Source organism: Alosa sapidissima, chromosome 12, assembly GCF_018492685.1.
Source record: "Alosa sapidissima isolate fAloSap1 chromosome 12, fAloSap1.pri, whole genome shotgun sequence".
In the NCBI taxonomy this organism is placed as follows: Eukaryota; Metazoa; Chordata; class Actinopteri; order Clupeiformes; family Clupeidae; genus Alosa; species Alosa sapidissima.
This window is the reverse complement of record NC_055968.1, coordinates 466,431-483,205: the sequence shown is the minus strand read 5'-3', so window position 1 is coordinate 483,205 and position 16,775 is coordinate 466,431. Positions and strand designations below refer to the sequence as shown.

At 38.7% G+C, this 16,775-nt stretch overlaps 1 protein-coding gene across 2 annotated transcripts in view; it reads left to right on the top strand.

The window, feature by feature from the left end:
• heatr6 (HEAT repeat containing 6) overlaps positions 1-16,775 on the top strand; it is a 117,476-nt gene that overhangs the window by 13,166 nt on the left and 87,535 nt on the right. For both annotated transcript variants that reach the window (XM_042056150.1, XM_042056148.1), the window contains exons 3-5: positions 4,154-4,294; positions 7,126-7,241; positions 11,637-11,751. In XM_042056150.1, the coding sequence (XP_041912084.1) occupies positions 4,154-4,294; positions 7,126-7,241; positions 11,637-11,751 (372 nt within the window). The remainder of the gene's footprint in view (positions 1-4,153; positions 4,295-7,125; positions 7,242-11,636; positions 11,752-16,775) is intronic.

The following is a 16,775-nucleotide window of genomic DNA, read 5'->3' as shown; positions in this document are numbered from 1 at the left end:
ATTCAAACTTTGTAACGTAGGTATTCAAAAGGACCAAGCTGCTATGTCTTTTCAACTTTGAAACTTTTTTATACTTTTTAAACTATTAAAGAAAAACTTTTTAAAAATCCCCATAGACTTAACATTGCCGATTATGACATCATAATACGGCCATTAAGCAATTAGAATCCTATGGCAGGTGTTCAGGCCACCTGCAGCCTCAGGCTTTAAGCATACAATCTGGGTCAATTAAGACTACACATCCTATTCAACTGTTTCCTCTGCCCAAAACTGTTTCAAAATAAAAGTCCTCACTACAATAATCCACTGTTAAACAATGTAACCCATTAAACTACTGAACTTTTTACATTCAACTTTTAAACGGTCTACTTTTAAACTATCTATCTATTAAACTAGCTGTCTATCAACAACTTTTAAACTATCTACATTCAACTTTTAAACTATATACATTCAACTTTTAAACAGTCTACTTTTAAACTATCTATTAACTAGCTGTCTATCAACAGGCGTGTTCGACTTGAGGCAGATCTGACTTTGGTCTGGCTTTCTACGTAAACGTGATCTTCAGAGGCTAGCCGGGAGGAGCTACAACAGAGGGCAGCTCATCCCGGACAGACAGGCTACAGTCTGCCTGACGTGACTCGTGGGAGACATCGCGGAAGATCTCGCGGAATTTTGAATGCAATAAATACAGCAGAACTTTCATTCTTACTCATTAAAATGAGCATGATGACTGACGAAATAAATTCTTATGATGTAGTTTAAATAAACCACTGTTGTCATACAGTTAACAGGCCTACTTTGTAGCACATAAATTCAATATCATTTGTAGCACATAAATTCAATAACACACTATATGTGTGTCTATCTATTTAACCAACAGCAGAAAATAACAGAATATCCAAACGTTTTCAGTAGGCCAGCCTACCATTGTTGCAGAAATCACGTATAAGAAGGTATCCCTTCGATTTCTGTTTATTTTCGCATATTCCAACATAAGGAAGCAGCATGAGACTCCCGTCAAAATAGTCATGAGGACATTCCTCCCAAATGGCCCCATCACGTCTTTGAACTGACGTCATGAGGGAGTGTTTTAGCTCGTGCAGCTCGTGGAAGGCAACTGCAAGATCTGTCTGCAGGCTAAGACTCCCGCGATATTTTAAGGTCATGTGACATGGTGTCACGGTGGTAAGTCCCTCTCCGGCTGGTTGGCACATGGTTAGCATTGTTAGCATGCTAGTTAGCATAAAAACTAAAAATGATTAGCTAGGTTAGCTAAGTCATATGGTTAGCATAGTTAACATGTTAGCATTGTTAGCATGCTAGTTAGCATAGTTAGCATAACTACTAAAAATGATTAGCTAGGTTAGCCAAGTCACATGGTTAACATTGTTAGCATAGTTAATAGCATTAACATTATTAACATTTTTAAAAAAAATACTAGAAAACATTAGCTAAATTAACTAAGTAACTTGGTTAGCATTATTATCTTTGTTAACATAGTTAACATAACTGCTAGCAAACATTAGAGCCATTCCAACTGTCAGTTATTGTCAACTATCTACCTAAATAATTTAACCATATAAACTATCCACCTATTTAACTGTTCAGTCATTCCAATTATATTAAACCTCATCTACCAAGCAAATAATTTAACCATATAAACTATCCACCTATTTAACTGTTCAGTCATTCCAACTATATTAAACCTCATCTACCTAGCAACCAATATAGTTTGTTTTTACTCTGTATGATATTTTACCTCATATTTTTGCATTTTAATTAGTGTTAATTTTGTTACCTATTTTTAATTTAGTCTTAGTCTTAGTCTTGTGACGAAATGTCCTTTTTAGTCTTTGTCATATTTAGTCATTCAAATATCATTTTTGTTAGTCAAGTTTTAGTCGACTAAAAGTCTCGTCATTTTAGTCTAGTTTTAATCAAAAGAAAACTAAAGGTGTCTTAGTCAGTTTTAGTCAACACATTTTAGTCTTTTTTTATAACAAATTATTTCTGATTACCATTTGAGTCAAATAGTGTTTCACACATCTCAATTTTCCAACAATATTGTGTGTCCACAGGGCTACTCGTCTGTTATAATTACTCATTCTGGTTTTTTGTCAGTCAGTATGTTTACATACACAGGTAAGTCGAGCTACAGTTATAGCTCGGCTGGGATTTGACCATAGACAGTAAAAGATTTGACTGGACCACTGTCATATTCGTAGATCAGTGTTTCTCAAAGTGTGGTCCGGGGATCACTGGTGGTCTGCAAGCTATCCTAAGTGGTCCGCGAGCAGACGTGGTAAAATATAATATAGATGAGTTGTTTGCAATATAATTTGTATGTAAATCCAAACAGTTCTGCAACACTGTCTATGTAAGATATGCCAGTTTAAATCATACAGTATGAATCCTCTGACACAATAAGCAAAGTGCAAAGTTAATAAGCAAGGTGGTTCAGTGAGTAGGCCTATTGTGTAGACTAATTATAGGCTACTGTTGAAGTAGGTCTAATCTTTTTTTTTTTTTTTTAGCTAGGGTTAGTTAAGTGGTCCTGAAACTGAAAAAGTTTGAGAAACACTGTCGTAGGCCAAACTATTAATGTTTGACTCCGCCTCGCTAGATGGCGATATGCGCCCAAACACAACACATTCCCCAAACAGACTCTCCATCTTAGCCATAGCTAACTTGCTAGCGAACGTTCCATATTAGCTTACTTGCTAGCAAACTTTGCATCATCAGTCTAACTAGATGAATAATTGACATTACATGCTGAACATTTTCGTATGGACATTCTGGGGGATGTTAATTTTTATGAGAGAAGCTTCAACTTCTGGGTATGTAGCATTGTGGCATAAAGCTTAGGTAGTTAGCTTGCTAACTCTGGCAGAAATCTCCAGTGTTCTTGTTCCATGTAGTTTCGTGTTGCAGCCACAGGGTTGCAGCAGCAGCACGTAGACTAGCCTACAGGAAAGCTGTTGCGTATGAACTCCATTCGGAATATTTTGAAAACATAACAGCTAGATATTCTGTCTTCTCATTTTGTAGACGAACATGAAGGGAGATTTTATCTTAGTTTTTATTTCATGCAAAACATTTTAGTCTCGTTTTTTTTCGTCAACAATAATGCATCTTAAGATTGTCTTAGTCAGTGTTTCAGGACATTACTGCCGTCTCGTCATCGTCTCGTCTTAGTCATGAAAAAAAAGGTCGTTGACGAACATATTTCCTCTCGTCTCGTCTGACGAAATTAACACTAATTTTCATGCACTGTATTTCCTTCAGGAAATGCTTTTCTAGTTGTTATATGTAATGTTCATATCATTTAGGCTTAAAGTGGAAGTGTAATTCTGTTCATGTGGCATGCTACTGATCTGGGCCCGTATTCACAAAGCATTTACCGCTAAGACTACTTTTAAATCTCACTTCAAGTTCTTAACTAGTAGTTTTCTCTTAAAACCAATTCACAAAGCTGCTGAGACCAACATTTAGTAAAGAAAAATGACAACTCCTAAGATAACAGCTCCATTCCTATGCTTGATGTCATTTCTCATGCACAAGCTTGCTTGCAGTGACCAGTGTTTGGCTGATGATGAGTGACCGGTCTTTGCTGGTGAGAATGCATGCACTACACGGGTACCGCAAAGGACAGGAGATAAATAAATGAATAAATAATCATGACTGGTTACATCTGTATGAAGACACTGCATAGATGAAAAGCAATTTAATTTAATTTACAATGAAACGTTACGTCTAGTTTAAATCTTGACAATGATTGGTTTTGGTTGTTGGTGCCATTATTGGATCCCTTACAACACAATTATTCCCTTGCAATTGAGATCTCCTGTAAGTGATTCTACATGTGCATTTCAAAACATTGCAACATAGAATGCTATAAACAGCTGTTTACGATTGTTTGTGAATAGGTCTTGGTGAGTTAGGAGTCCTCTTGACTACTTCTAACACTGTCCCAGACTTAGGTGCTACTTTTAGCTCTAAAATGCTTTGTGAATTACTGTTGGTCAAACATTTGTACGACTGACTTATTTTAAGGAGTTTCTCCTAAATCTGCCAGTTAAGAGCTGCTCTTAGCCTTACGATTCTTTGAAAATACAGGCCCCTAACTGAACTGATCTTTCTCTTCCTTTAGGTCAGTATGGATACACAGACCCTCCACTGTCTGGTGTCTTACTACATCCAAGCCCTCCAAACCTGTAGCTTGTGGACTCATGCAGACATCCTCTTAGCTCTGTCATCTCTTCTGTGCGGTAATGGATCCAGTTGCCAGCAGGTAGGATATTTGGAAATGCAAACCTTCTGGAATCTAGGACTTTTTGAGGATGTCAGGCTTGCCATTCTTCTTCTTTATCATCATTATTGGGAGCCAAGCTGTAAAGGCACTAGGGTTGGGTATCGTTTGGGTTTTATCCAATACCGGTGCTAAATCGATACTTTTAAAACGGTGTCGGTGCCTGAACCGGTACTTTGTTTTTACAATAAAATGGTCTAAAGCATGAATTGCTTTTTTTTATTGATAAGACAAATTTGAACATGAAACATTGAACTGTTATATTCAATTTACTATCAATATCTCATTGCTCCTACGCATAATACATTTAAATGTTAAAACCGCTTGCCATGGATGCACACACAAGTAAGCTCTGCTTTCAAGTTTACCCAGTGTAGGCAGTTTGCCATAAGGTATGTTAAAACCGCTTGCCATAGAACTGCCAGTCATGGACAACGGCATTTGCAAGCAAGCTATTCTAACAGGGACTACTTTTCAGTTAATTCAGTGTGTTCCCAAATGCTTCGAGAAATGTCATGTCTTCCCCCATAACACGCAATAGTTTTGAACATGTTAGGCTACATGTCGGTGTTGAAGTGTTTAGATTCCCAGCGCTAGTAGGCATTTTAACAGCAACTATGGCTATGCGCTAACACCAGTCAGCTGAGTTTAATTAGCGATAACGTACAGAGATGGTTCCGTAGCCTCTTTCACAACTCGGTGACCTCAGGTATGTAACCTACATATTTATGTTTTTGCCAGCTAACTTTTAACATGATCTTATTCATTGTGATGCTATATGGGCCCTGATGCACATGAAAGATTAATTATCATGCCATTATGTTGTTTAGAACACACTGTGAAATAAAGTTTTCACCTACAACTTTGCTGATAACATTTTAAATAAATGCCAGTTAGCGCATTAGCGAGGATATTGTGTAACTTATACTGTTGATGTTGTTTCATAGCCTTTTGCTTGTGTGTAGTTAGGCCCACTGCTAGATTTTGACAGGAGCTTGTGATATCGCTTTAAAGCTTCTTGGGCTCACGCAAGCTGTCAAACACGGTCCTCTCGCCTATGTGGTGCACCCCTCTGGTTTATAGCCTACATCCAGTGTTTATGTTAGCTAACTGTATCTGGATGTGCTGCTATCAGAGCAAGACGTTAGAGATGGCGCATGACATGCAGCGATGCCTCGTATAAAAAAAATGCGATTTATGCACCGAAATGAGGCACCGAAATCCACATTATTATTCGATGCAGTCACTACCGCTTGCGTCGGCACCGGTGCCATATTAGAACCGTGTTTCGGTGCCCAACCCTAAAAGGCACCCAGAGGGGCCTATTGTAACTAAATGCATAGTCTGGAGCATGATTCGCATGTGGGAAATATACCACCGTGTGACACTGTAATGGGGGAAAACATGAAGCTGTATCAGCATGTTAAGCACCAAATTTGATACTGTAATGTTAATTTGTAACATTCTGTGTAACCTACATGTATTTAGAACTAGTCCTACTGCCGACATCGAGCAATATGTTGTTTCACCTTGTAGTGGCTCAACCTTAATACAGCTCTCCGGAGAGGAAAGGTGCTTAAGCCATAGCAGAATGCGCGCAAGAGTTGTATACATAAGAAACGGACAGATTTTGGGGTTGCTCCTCCCAAAACTCCCTTTCCCGCGTAAATGACATATTTAAGTGAAGGGAAGAATTTGTGAGAATTTGAGTGAAATGCGCCTAGTTATGCGCTTTTTTTTTACTTACGCACCCGTATGCACATGGGAGAATTCCCCCCTTAATTACTAGGTTGTTGCCTTTTCTATCCAGTAGGTGGCAGTCCAGGATACGGAGAAAAAGAGCATACAAGTGCGAATGGAAATGTAATGTGTGAAGTTATTGGAATGGAAATAAATGTTACCACCTTCAACATACTTTTGAAGACATTTTGTTTCAAGGTGTAACAAATGTAGTGGATTTAGTAAGGGAGTTCGTCGGTTAGTTAGTCGGTCATAAGCTAGACTAAGCAAACATAACTTTGCTAACGTAGCCTAACTTTGACAAGGCTGACTGCTAGCATTAGTATCATCAAGAGGTGTGCTAACTAGTAGGTTTACCTCCGGATTGCTTTGCATTGAGGTGATACTTCAGACTTGACGAACTCCTATGGTAGGCAACGGAAATTCCTTACTGCTGAAATAGTAGATTGATGCCTTTAAACGTAGGCTAAATGTTTTCATTCAAAGCAGTGCTTTCTTGTCTGCCTCCTTCAGTCACTAAAGCCAGACTGCACTGGGTCAAATGTCACTACGAAATGTGATTAATCAGCGTTAATTTTATTTAAAGCGTTATTCTTTCTGTGATTAATTAATCGAAGTTAGCATGTTATTTTGACAGCCCTATTTATTTTCATTAGGCTATTGATTGAATTGACATTGTTGTTTATTATTGCTATTCTCCTTAATGTAGTCTTACCAACTTTTTAAACTGTTTACTGTTAAATGTAAAAATTTCTGGTGGTTTTGGAAACAAGCGCCAATGGGATCCTTTCCAGACTGACCTGTAGAGCAAATTCAAATTTGCTAACAGGTTTGTCTGGGTTCACCCAGGCTCAACCATGATGGAATCTGTTTGGAAATGTGAATGAATGCGGTTATATTTGACAACATGAAGGATTAGTTTGGTAGAACATTATATTAAGAAATAGTTGGGATTATTATATGATGGTAGATGATATTTAACTGAAGTATGTTGCAAAGTAAATTTTGCTATGTATCTTGTGGATGCCAACTTTTTTGCTTTCCTAAAATGGAACTCTCCTCTGTATTTACAGCACCTCTCAGATCTCTTGGGACAGAAGGGAATTCTGGTGATTTGCAGTGCACCAAATCAGGCAGACATTGAACTACGTAGTGCTGCTATTCATTGCATGGCCAACCTTTGCCTTGGGTGAGGTTACTTTGGTAAAACATTATTTTGGTAAAGGTTTAACGCATTGAAAATGGAGGAGGAGGAGTTGGCGATTCTATGCCAATACACTTTTTTCCACATTCAGTGAATATATACTATGTATATACTGTATTAGGGATGTTAGAATACACACAATTTGTTGCGATTCACTAAGTTCACAATATCTTTTTCTCACAATTTTTTTACAGAATAAGCTGCAGACAAATTATGACTGAAAACTATTCCTTTGTATAAACTGAGAGAAACACAAGGTCTGAACTCGTTGCCACCTAAGTGTCCAACGTAATACGTATTCTGTCTTATCCAGCGCCCTGATGAGGTTGTTTTGAATAATCTTTTGACTAATCTGACTCCAATTTTACTATTATTACCAATCATCGTACTGACGTCTGTAGTCGAACAGAACCATATTACGCCCTATTGTGTTTAAAAATTCATTGCGACTTTCATTCATTCATTCATTCATTATTTTTTTTTATCTCAACCAGTTGTAATCTTCAAGGTGCTTTGTTACATCCCTAGTATGATATACTAACAATCTGCTAGCTGTCACCTTTGCGTTTCTGCTGAAAAAAATTCAGTGTTTGTATTTAGTACTCTGTAAATGAGGAAACACTTGCAGGGTGCACCCTCTCACAAATCACTAATTCCAGCCAAACAAGTGTAAGTGCTTGTAAACAGGGCAATGTGAAAGAATGAGGGAAGGCATATTCTGAGGTGTTTGGCTGTTGAGTTCAAATATGAACTATCTTTCTCCAGTATCGCTAACTTTCCCTTTAAGGATTGAATGTCATTGATACAGTATACCATATCACAATATTGTTCATCAGTTGTAGGCAAGATTTTATAAGGGAGGAGCCAAATTACTAATCGGAAAATCAATTGGGATGTATGACAGAAGTCAGTAATGCTAAACATGCCAAATTTGTTAACAGGAAGTCCTGAACTTAAATGAAAATGTTGGAAATGGCATAACTGTTTCCTTCTGTGTTTCCTTATCATCATCATCAAAATCCCTGAAAATATAACATTGTTTTTGTCAATATTGCACACCCCAAGTTTTAATGTTGTTTTGGGCCATATTAGAGAAACTTTGGTAACACTTTACTTGACCGTATCGACATAAGTGACATGACACTGTCATGAACATATGACTGTCATGACACATGAACCTTAGCCCTAACTCTAATCCTAACCCTAACTTGTGATGATAAAAACCGAATGTCACTTAATAACAGAAGCGTTATGTCATAAATGTTTATGACTTGTTTATGACACATTCATGACAGTATCATGCCACTCTTATGTCGATACTGTCAAGTAAAGTATAACCGAAACTTATTATCTTATTAAGTCCTAAGTTAATATAGTTAGAGTATCGGATCATAAGGATTTTTCTCAATTTGGTAATACAGAAACGAATCCTTACTAGCTTTAGGAATCCTATCTTATCTCAGGTTAGAATACCCATAATACTTGATCGATTTTTCAACTTTTATGCTCTTTTTACTTAGCATAGTGTCTGAAATGATTGCTGCACAGTGTTTACATTAAATACGCCTCCTATCCGGCGCCTTAAAATACACCCAGCGCAATCTAAATTACCCTAGCAACCACTTTAATTAGCATAGCAACCACCATATCTACCCTAGCAACACTTTACCAACCATCTCAAGTACCCTAGCAACAACCTAGCAACCACTATCATAATGTCAACCTAGCAACCGCCCTAGCAACCTACATAGCAACCAGATTTTACTATCATCATTATTAGTCATGTAGGTTTAGTCAGTTTTTTTTTCAGGAATTTTGTGTCAACGATTCCCGGGACACTGAAAGACTGAGGTACACAAAACTTTTTGGACATGTAGCCCACAAGGGTGACACGGAACCATTGTTTTTCGTTTTTGATCCGTCGACCCGCCCGCCGGACTGCACCCCCCGAAAGGAGGGTAGGGGGGACACAGTTTTCTGTGAATATCTTGAGAACTGTAGGGCCTAGGAGGACCACATTTTTTAGTGTGTAAGCCTCAAGAGGCCATGTCAACCCATCCCATAACCACTCATTTGATGTATAGCGCCACCTAGTTAAAAATGAAAAAGCAAAAATGAGGTGTTGTAATCACAGGTATCTCTAGCTGACAGGGTTAAATCTGCATGGAATTGGAGGTGTAGGATCATTCTGACACCCACTGAATGCATGCCAAGTTTTGTGGAATTCCGTTCATAGGGGACCATACAATAAATGAATATGTGTACATTAAGTGACTGTACACTACGCATGCACACACACACACACACTCAACACACACACACAAACAGTAGACATGTAGGGATACATACACACGCACGCACATGGACATACACACATACACACATAAACTCGCACAGACACACACACACACACACACACAGGTATGCACACATTCGCACGCATGCACACAAACACACAAACACACACACGCATAAACACACACGCACACACACACAGTAGACATGTAGGCATACGTACGCATGCATGCACACACAGACTCACGCGCATACACACACACAGGCATGCACACGCACGCAGACACACATATAAACACAACCACATACACGCACGCATGCACAAACACACCCATATGCACACGCACGCATGCACAAACACACCCATATGCACACGCACACACACACACAAACAAACACGCACACACACATAAAAACACACACACACATACACATAAACACACACATAAACACGCACATAAACACACACACACCATTACCCCCACACACCCTCTCACAAGCAAACACACACACACACACACACAGAGACACATAAAACACACAGACACATGCAGGCAAGCACACACACACACACACACCATTACCCTCACACACACATTCACAAGCGAAAACACACACAAAAGCGCACATATACACAAAAGCAATAGCAAACATGCACACACTCATTTACATACACAAAAGTTGCAAGAGTAGGGGATGAAGTAGGTGATGGAGACAAATTAACAAGCGTGATTTTTTTTTGCAGAGAGAATGTGCAGGACTGAGTGGCTGTCATATTTTGTACCGCTTTGCGGTACACCTAGTTCTTAGAAAATCATTATCAAGGACATCAGGTGTTTTGGAATTACAGTAACATAAGCTATAGGGTAAACTGACATTTGAGCAAAGGAATATCAAAAACAGTCTTTAGCATAAGTGACGTCGCTCAGTCTGCCACTTGTTGTCTAGCTACAGGTATGTGGCATTAGCCTATCGCTCGTTTCAATTTGGGACCTTGCAGTCGGAATTGTCGTTTGTTTAGTCAAAGTCTCAAGTCCAAAGTAGCCTGGGCTATTCGAAGCGTCAGTTTATTGCACATACTTTTATTTTGAGTGGTCACTACACACCTGTGTTTGTTGGAGTGTTGTTGCAAAATCCGCATAATCATTTTATGCAAGCAAACTGCATACCGTCTTTATTGTTGAGGTCAGACATGATGATCATCCAAACATCTTAAGCGGTTCCTGAGTAATCCGTTTTTTAAATTGCGACTATCATCAAAGTGAGACCTAGCCACACAATCAGCACACAATAGACATGGGGTGGAGCTCCCCTGAAACTGGTCCCCTTGGAAACAGTGCAGTACAGCGATAAACGTCCTACGTAAATAAGCATATTTTGAAATTTGCATTCAAAAATCTTCAAAATCGGGATTGCACACCTTTGTGCCACGCGCGAGCCACATACGAAATCTTAGGTCAGTCTGACAAACGGTCAGCGAGATATGCGTGCCACAGACATTAGGACAGACACACAAACGCTTCTTGCTTTATAGATAGATTATAATATATTATTCCACTACTTGGTTGAATTTCCCATTGTCCTACGTAATTTAGAATGACCATTAACATTGTTATTTGAACACCTATGAACACCATTCATTTAGAACTAGTAACAGCAGTTTGTCCAGCAAGTTGAGAAATTATTTGATATGTGTTGGAAGAAAGTAGTTCTACAAACAAGACCATTTTAGCGATTTAAATTGTAACAGGAAAGGAACACAACCCAAGTGGCAACAGTGTAATAAGCGGGATAATGGACTCCACGGTGGTCTGTTAACAGAAATTAATGCACTTACGAGGTTTAAAACGGCCCTCGGCTTCGCGTCCATTATCCCTTACATATTCAGTTTTGAATGCTTAGCTGAAATAATGTTTTTCCCGATCAACTTATTTTTAAAACAGACCTACCTGCAGCCATGTAATTGGCCTATGGGTTTTCTACAGGAATATCATGTTTGAAAGGGCACTGCACTAGTCCATTTGAATTTCAAAAGTATTGATACTTTATGATCTTGTCATTTGAATTTTTTTGTCCTTCTATCAGGACGCCTGGACAGCCATATCTTGAGGAGCCTTACCGTGAAATATGTTTCCGGACATTCCTGCAGACATTACAGTCTCCCAAACCACCAGGAGCTGAAGACCTTGTCTTTTGTACTGTTAGTATTCTACCCTCTCTGAATGTATCTCTAAAGAAACTACACAGATGGTTAGCAGTTAGTATTTACAAAAACAATTATTAGGTTTTCATGTTCTTCCTTATAATGAAATGGATACTGGGGTTGGGCGATGTCCCCTGTACAGTAAAACATTGCAATGGACAAAACTGGGGTGGTGGGGTTACATACACTGTACAGTCTAAGCAATCTAAACAATTTGTAAATATATTCACATAAACAAATGTATATTTCTTTACATACAATTAAACTATATGACCTGATGAAAGTGAGCAGCCTAGAGACACTACTGAAGTTGAGTGCAAAGTCTGCTTCAGTGCACTATCCAGCAGAATATTCCCCATTGCCAGCATGCGCTGGGTCGAGCAAAAAAGCTAGCTGTGGTCAGTGGTGGAGTAGGACAATAAATTATCACTGGAAAATTCTGCCTGATTCATATTTTAGGGGGGAAATTCAGAGCTACTTATGTCACAATCACTTATCTAAAATCCTCTGTCAGTAGTCTGTACCCATCTCATAACCTACATTTCAGGTCACCAGTTGTTACCACATCATTACTAACTAGCTGTGAGGACTTATACAAACAAGGATATGCCCTTTTAAGATCACAGTAATCAAAAAGTTCTCCCAATTGCCACTTCGCTAGTAGTGTTCTGATACTGTAACTCGCTACTTAGTTAAAGAAATGGTTTATTTTAACATGGTGGAGAATAATGCATTTAAGGCCATGCTGCAAACATTTGAAAAGTAATGCACAATGCTTACAGTTAGCTGAGTGTGCTATGCACCTAAAGGCAGTATCAATGAAATGAATTACTCACCAGAATACTAGCTAACTTAGCTATCTAAGTGAACTAACAAACAAAAATCCTAGTGGACATAAAGTTAAATGGTGTTTCTTTAATGTAACTTGCATATATATCTATTTTTAAGGGGCATAGCATGAGTGTAATTATTATGTATAAGAACATGCACATATGGTTGGCCTAGAATGCTATCAACTCGTACACAGTGAGTTGGATACCCACTAGCATGCTAGCTAAATTTATATGTTAAGATAAGTAAGTATAAGTATATATACTCTTTTGATCCCGTGAGGGAAATTTGGTCTCTGCATTTATCCCAAGCCGTCAATTAGTGACACACACACAGCGTACATACAGTAAGGTGAAGCACACACTAACCCGGAGCAGTGAGCTGCCTGCTGCAGCGACGCTCGGGCAGCAGTGAGGGGTTAGGTGCCTTGCTCAAGGGCACTTCAGCCGTGGATGTGGGCATGGGAGAGCAGTGCTCAACCACTTCCCCTGCCCACATTTTTCCTACTGGATCCATACTGATCCGTATTTTGAGGGGACATGGCACGTATGAAGCGATTTGTATTGAAATGTAGCGGTTGATGTCATAAACCAGTATTGGCAGGAATGTTCTGAGTCTTTTAACTGGGGTTTATACGGCAAACCGGTAGGAAAAACTCAAAAGTATTATTCTTTTTTTTTTTATAAATGTTTTTATTATTTTAGTCATAGACTGAACATAGCACATATTGACAAAACAGTCATCACAGTTATGAATGTAATTAGTTCAATACAGAGTATACAAAATAAACTGAAAAGAAAACAATGATCAAGGTTTACAAAAGTATAGAGCAATAGGAGTTTGTCAGACTTCGCCCTTTATGTACAATAGCAGAGGGTCCCAGATCTTGTCATAGTATTTCAACTTATCAATGTTGTGATACCTGATCCTTTTAAGGCAAGAATATTCCCCATTTCCCTTAACCACATTTCATAGCTAGGAGCAGAGTCACTTTTCCACATATGCAGACTTATTATTTTCGCCACAACCATACCCAAAGAAACAGCTTGAGCTTGATATGTATTAGCCAAAAGTAGAGCCCCTGTCCCTCCCAAGACCGCAACAAGCGGGTCTGGGTGTAATTTCTTCTTAAAATCACCAGAAAAACATTGGAAAATATCAGACCAGTAAGATGACAACTTTGTGCAAGACCAAAAAGTATGAGCAAGTGTTCCTCTGAAACTTTACATCTGTTACAAAGTGGGGATGTAGATGGGTCAAACTTATGCACCCTGGTCCTACAATAGTACAGACGGTGTAGTGTCTTACACTGTATCAAGTTATGTCGGACATTCACTGAACAATCATTAATATTTGCCAGACATTGTTCCCAAAACCCCTCACCTATTTCCTCATTTAACTCGCTGGCCCATGCCTGTCTGTGTGAAGAGGAATCTTAAGCTTTAGCAAAATCTGATAGAAATATGAGACCGCCCCTTGACTGATAGGATCAAATCAGTGATGGAGTTGAGAGTGTCATGGCAAGGTTTATTTGGGTAATTAGATATATGCTTTTTGGTGAATTCACGTATTTGAAAGTATCTGAATAGATTGGACCCTGGAATGCCATACAAGATCTGAAGCTGAGCAAAAGCAAAAGTACCTTTTATGTAGAGTAAATTCAAAAGTATTATTCTTGTGCTAATATACACCAACGCCACATTCACACCAGATCCGTGGTGTGTGTGCATTCGGTCACAGCTGTGGTATGGTTGTGTGTGTGTCCTGCTGAGGATGATGGGAGATTACTTTCCTCCTCTAGCCACATCATCCTCTTCATCCAGAAGCTACCTATATTCCATGTTCATGCCATCTTGGTCCTAGGGGTCATGTTTGCCTGACCTCGAGCTCATCAGCAGTCGGCTTCATTCCCTCCATCCAAAATAACGTACTTCATTCCCTCCATCCAAAATAATGAGAGCAAAACACACAAGTCTGATAGTGAATAGGTTGTTTAGTTTTATTATACATTACATTACAAAATCTTAATCACCACCAACCATGACTCTTTTCACTAAAAGTATTGTCACTGGAGGACTCCTAGATTGCTTGGAGAGGTAACACTAGTCTCGGAGCTCACTACTAAGTGTTATTTCCTTGGCTAAACCATACATAGCATACCAGCTTAAAAGCAAACTTTGATTTATGAACATATGAGTAAGGAGATATGACCGAAATCATCTAGACCGCATATGCACACACATACACACCATCCTTTTTACTGCAGTTGCGTAAAAACGTAGAAAGCTTAGAAAATGCGTCAACGAGTAGGCTAAATGGGTGTATGAGCTCCCAAAATCCTAGTTAGCCACCGAGCAACCTCATAATCTTAGCAGGCAGCCTGACCGCCTCAAAGCTAAACAATACTTTGACACATATATCACAAATCTTCAGTCATGAAAACAGCAGTCAATAAATACAATTTTTACTGCCCTCACGTCGGTAACGGCATTCATGTAAGATGTTTGGCAAATAGCAAAACAAGCTAAGAAGCTTGGCTACAAACAACTGTAAATTGTGACTCATATTTCAACGGAATAACAGGTTTATTTGACAACGAAATACAGATTAGGTGTACTTGACATAAAGTTAGTAGTCATGAAGCACGGGAGTGAATTTTATGGAAACAATTTTTAACGCATCAGCAGGGGTGAAAGTAGTTTTTATTTGTTGGTGGTACTATGATATAGAGTTATAATGCGCGCCCAGAGCGCGCGCCGAAAATTTCACTTAGCCTAATTATTTATTATTTATTTGTTTATTTACTGTATTATAGTCTACTTATCAAGCATTCACTAGGACTTCTTATCACTCTAGTATCACTCTTTAACCCACCTGCATCTGTTTTTGATTATGAATAAATTGCAAACACTTAATTTCAACATTTATTTATTTATTTATTTAACCTAGTTACTCTGCTCGCTCCCACTTCCAATCAATTTTTTTTTATATAGGCTACTGTATATCATGAAACACGTTTCTTTGAGTCATGCCTTTTTATTTGGGAGACTGCAACATACTTCTGTCCGCTAAAACACTTTCATTATTGCTGCGCAAGATCTGGTTAAGCCGTACACGCACTGTCTGTCTCCTGTCTCTCCAGCGAAACACTGCACACATAAAACCAGAATAGGCTATTGAAACATCAACATATTTTTCTTTAGCCTGTATGTTTTTTTTTATTTGGGAGACTTTCCAAGAAACGTCCGTCTGCTAAAACACTTTGGATATCAGTGCACGTTGGCGCAATTACTGTAGGCTACTGTACGGGCGCGGAGGTTTAGACACAATTCAGATACAGTTCAGAACGATGTATATGAAATATATTTTGGGGGAAACGTGTTGCTTCTGGTAATTTGACGTTAGCAGTTGTGTTGTCATGCTGAAAGTGCTATATTTTTCAGAGACAGTATAGTTTTCTTTCCGGTACGGCGTACCCTCTCCAAATATTTTAGTGGTACTCCGTACCGGCCAGTACCGGCTTACTTTCACCCCTGCGCGTCAGGGACATGTTGCAACGCAATCTTTTCTGGTGCTACCTAATTTACAGCTAGTTTCTGGTAGGTCTCTAATCTTGGTTGACATATAGTAACCCACCAAAAATGACTGAAAATAATGAGTTTACTAAAAAATACGGTGTGCTGAAATACCAGCTTTCATTATCAGCTAAAGTGAACACACTCATTTTGTTACGGCCATACACACACGGTGTAATTACCGACAAAAATGATTTGAAAATGATTTTGAAGTAATAACATGGATATCAAGTAATTATATCATAAAAAGACTTGTTTTTACCTTAGTTAATCCAGGAGTTTTGTCCTTCAGACGACGTGAAGATGTGCTTAGCCCTGTTTCTTCTCCAGCTGAAGGAGATTACATTACATTACATTTGGCTGACGCTTTTTAACCAAAGCGACTAACAACATGGTAAACAGTAAGTTTTAGAACAATTCTCACAATTTTAGGACAGTTTAAAAAAAACATTAGAGTACAGTAAGAGTAAGTGCGTCGGTGAGTGCTGTTTTTAACAGTTACTTGTCAGTTTAAAAAGGCTGGTGAGTGCTAGGATCAGTAAGACTTGTTGTAAGTGTTGCTATGAGAGTAGATGTTCTCTAAAGAGCTGGGTCTTCAGGAGTTTTTTGAAAGTG